Source organism: Dysidea avara, chromosome 7 (genome assembly GCF_963678975.1).
Source record: "Dysidea avara chromosome 7, odDysAvar1.4, whole genome shotgun sequence".
Lineage (NCBI taxonomy): Eukaryota > Metazoa > Porifera > Demospongiae > Dictyoceratida > Dysideidae > Dysidea > Dysidea avara.
Genome location: NC_089278.1, coordinates 22,238,255 through 22,242,001, shown reverse-complemented (window position 1 = coordinate 22,242,001; position 3,747 = coordinate 22,238,255). Strand labels below are relative to the sequence as shown.

General features: G+C 34.9%; 1 protein-coding gene across 1 annotated transcript; it reads left to right on the top strand.

The window, feature by feature from the left end:
• Nucleotides 1-2,300: 2,300 nt before the first annotated feature.
• LOC136261225 (uncharacterized) lies at nt 2,301-3,331 on the top strand. Its single transcript, XM_066055199.1, has 3 exons — nt 2,301-2,779; nt 2,842-2,993; nt 3,054-3,331. The coding sequence occupies exons 1-3, from the start codon at nt 2,350-2,352 to the stop codon at nt 3,240-3,242; spliced, it is 771 nt and encodes a 256-aa protein (XP_065911271.1). The 5' UTR covers nt 2,301-2,349; the 3' UTR covers nt 3,243-3,331.
• The last annotated feature ends 416 nt before the right edge of the window (nt 3,332-3,747 follow it).

Here is a 3,747-nt window from a genome sequence, read left to right as displayed (position 1 = left end):
TTATTCAATTAAAATACACATATAGATTTTTTACTCAGTATTTTGCTGCTTTTAAACAGAGATGTCGTACATGTACAGCAAGCATATACGTAGATGCTTACAATGTCTATATTATACCCCCAAACAACAGTTGTACCCATTATGATGCTTTGCACATGTACAGTTCTGCTGGTAAAGCCGCAGAAAATAACAATAAATTCTGAGGTGACTAAATTTAGCGATACATTAAATTTAGCGATTTTGTATATTGGCGAAATTAGTGCATACAAAATTTGGTGATTTTATGAATTTGCAAATTGATGTAATTAATTAACCATATATTTTGCAGGTTTAGCGTGCATTCAGTATGGGGTGGCTCAGAGGAGGTTGGTCATGCATCATCATTCATCTCATGATCTCAAAGGAAGGTTGAACTAATTCAACCTTCACACTTCTTAATATTCTAAAGGACGGATTGTATATCCATACCAGAGCTTCCCAGTGATACTACAAGCCTTCTCAGTACAATGCGCTGCTTTCCTAGCTGCTAAACAAGCCTCAACACATAGAACAATGCTTGGTTGCATAATTTTGCGTCATAGAATTATGATGCATGACCGACATCAGTGGCTTATCCTCACATGCCAATGCGTGGGGAACTTAGTTGAAGTCAGGTCAGTTTTCCTATATATAGGAATATTTACAAGTGACTACAAAGTTGTCATCTCACTATTCATCATGTACATCCTCTTTAGCTGCTTTCCTAACAACAACCCAAGATGAATCATAATCGTCATATGACCATATGGGACTTGGCCTGTATGAGAAGATGCTGGCACTGATGGCCAACTCACTGCCATCATCCATGCTTTACAAATTCTTCTGTGAAAATTTTGATGAGTTGGTTTATAGCTATATTATTAATCAATGCCAAACTGTTCACATGGCATTAATTATGATAGTAAAACTGTTGTCATATTTATTAATTAAGTGCTTGCATGAGTGAGAGTCATGATATTATTTACTAGTATCAGCTTTGTGCACTAACCTCAGTTACTATAGTGGATATCTCAGTGCCACCCGAATGCATAATTTTCGCTATGCACCTTGACTAATATGGGAAATAGTTAGCTCTAGAGTATAGTTGCTATTCATTGACAGATAGTTCATAATCAAGTATTTGATGCTGTGGGAGCAGATTTGATATTCTATAGATGTATGCCATATGATGAAAATTAAGCAATGCATTTTAAAACTTTATGAAATGTATTGTCATTTGCTTACATAACAATGGGGCTTATAAGAGTTGTACCAACAAATCAGTATACAAATGTGATATGTAGTTCCTTACATAATTTTAAGTGTTTGTAAATAAAATACAGACATGCCACACGTTGCTACATGCATATCCTGCAGCTACCATCTCAGTACACAATTATCATATGCTATTATCCAGAGCTAATAATAGCTCCCTCTATTATTAACTCTTAATTGCTATTATGATGACTGGATTCCCTGCGTACATATTAACACTGACTTCATTTGGATAGCCTACAGTCAATGCAGCCTGTAACATTGTTGGGAAATCCTATTATGTGCCATTGACTTACAGGAAATGTTATCTGTACTTTTTTCCTCAATGATTTCTAATCCAGTAGGTGTTGAACAGACTGGCATCATTTTATGACACATACATATGTAGTTCTAGTGGGTTACTGTGTACATTACAAATAGACTATTCAACAGACACATGCATGTCAATGCCTATTGTTAAACACTGAAAATCATTTTATATCAGCAAGATTTTACAAATGTGCATCAGCAGATGTATTAGCTGATTGGTGATTATTAGTGATATATTCATGAGTGATCAAGACAGAAATCGACAAAAGTAACTGCTACAGTATTGCATAAATATCAGTGCAGCTGTGAGTGGGCAGCCATGCTAACTCCAATATTGGTGCATCACTAGCTACTACGTTAATACAGACTCTTTATTAAAGTGAGGGTACTAATGGATGGATCACCTCTACAGCCAATTTTTAAGTTATCAAGGTTCATGAACCGCAACCAGAACATTCTGGAACTTTCACAGAATGATAACTGATACTTCAAAGTACAAAATATAGTTTACTTAAAGTACACTTTGCACAGTAAATACATGTATAGTGTATGACGTATAATTAAATTAGTTAGCCAACCAGAAGCCAATGAATGATCTATTATATCACATTAGGTAAGGAAGTAGCTACAAGATCACAGGAAGTGAGATTTAGTATAAAACAGGTTGCAGATAGCTGGCTATCATGAGAAAAAGTTTAAAGAGAATTATATAAAGAAGTAGATAACTACAAAGAAATCAAAAGAATCATGGAATACAAAGTGGAAAAGTTTCAGCTCAGTCCTTCCTTCACTGCTTCAACACTACCAGAAGATGGTGCCACCTGGCCTTCTTATAAACACAACAAGCCTAATATTATGTTGAACAAATCTTCAAGTCAGTTGGAACTACTCAACAAGGACAGAAAACCACAAAATAAGGTATCATTAGATCTCTCTCCAGATGGAGGTAAACTTGGTATCACCATTAATGGAACAACACTCAACGTCACTAAAAACTCTTGTGACATTAATATTGGAAATTTCTCCATAAAACTCAACAGTCACCTTAACAGGACACCATACCCATTGAGTGTAATACAACCATCCACAGTGGCTGCAGTCAGTCTATCACTTGGTAATCCACTTCACATCATATCAACAGGAGACTCTCCATATGTCACAGCTGCTCTATCACTTGGTAAGTTAACCATTAATATTACTATACATAACTCATATTAATCTACTGTAACTTTTCCACAGTTGAAGGAGTGCTAAATGAAGATGCATATCTTGTTGCATGGAGTTCTAACAGTCAAGGAGACCAGTTCTTTAATGCAGATCAAAACAATTTTTACCTTGCTGTTGATGCAGACAATAACATTGTAGCATTACCAAGGGATGTGTCTGATGAGGTGTGCACATATTGTTACTATTAATATACTTTGTTGTTATATTTATCATTCTATATATAGGGATACATATATAGATTCAAACAAGAGGATATTGATGGTGTACAAGATTTACGGTACTATGTGGAGTCTGATGGGAAGAAGTACTACATGATGGTTCAACCAAATGGAGACATAACTACTCTACTTGCTGAAGATCTTGAACTAGGTTCAACTACAGATACCCAGTGTAGATTCAGACTTGTGGTATAAATAATCAACTTGTAATAACATTTATATTTTTAATGCACTGACTGTAATGAATTACGTTTAAATTTTATATGAAACCATATAGCTACAAATTGGTATAATCCATTAAGTAACCATCAGTGGAGACAAGGTACAACAGTTCTTCTGTTGTTTTTAAAGTTCTGGTATTCGGAAAATTACTTGTTGCCACTACAAATAGTTACATGTAGTGAATAATATTACTTGCTTTTTTTCATGCTGATGCATGGGTTTTCTTAGAAGGGAATTTCATCTATATAAATAATATTACAGTATAGCTGTAAACATGCAAGCAGGCATATACACAATGGTGCATATATGATTAGTAGTTTGTATAGGGGACACATGCTTTGTTGTACAGTTATAGCACGGCCATATGTCTTGTACCATTCTTACATTTGATGTGGTGTAATAGATAGCACTTTCTAATCAAGTCAATTATGTATATATTTCTTGTTTCATTTTCACACACATGCACACACACACTCAC

Coding starts and splice junctions, on each gene's coding strand:
- LOC136261225 (XM_066055199.1), top strand. CDS start 2,350: ATGGAATACAAAGTGGAAAAGTTTCAGCTCAGTCCTTCCTTCACTGCT. Junction 2,780..2,841: donor CACAGCTGCTCTATCACTTG/GTAAGTTAACCA, acceptor ACTTTTCCACAG/TTGAAGGAGTGCTAAATGAA. Junction 2,994..3,053: donor CAAGGGATGTGTCTGATGAG/GTGTGCACATAT, acceptor TTCTATATATAG/GGATACATATATAGATTCAA.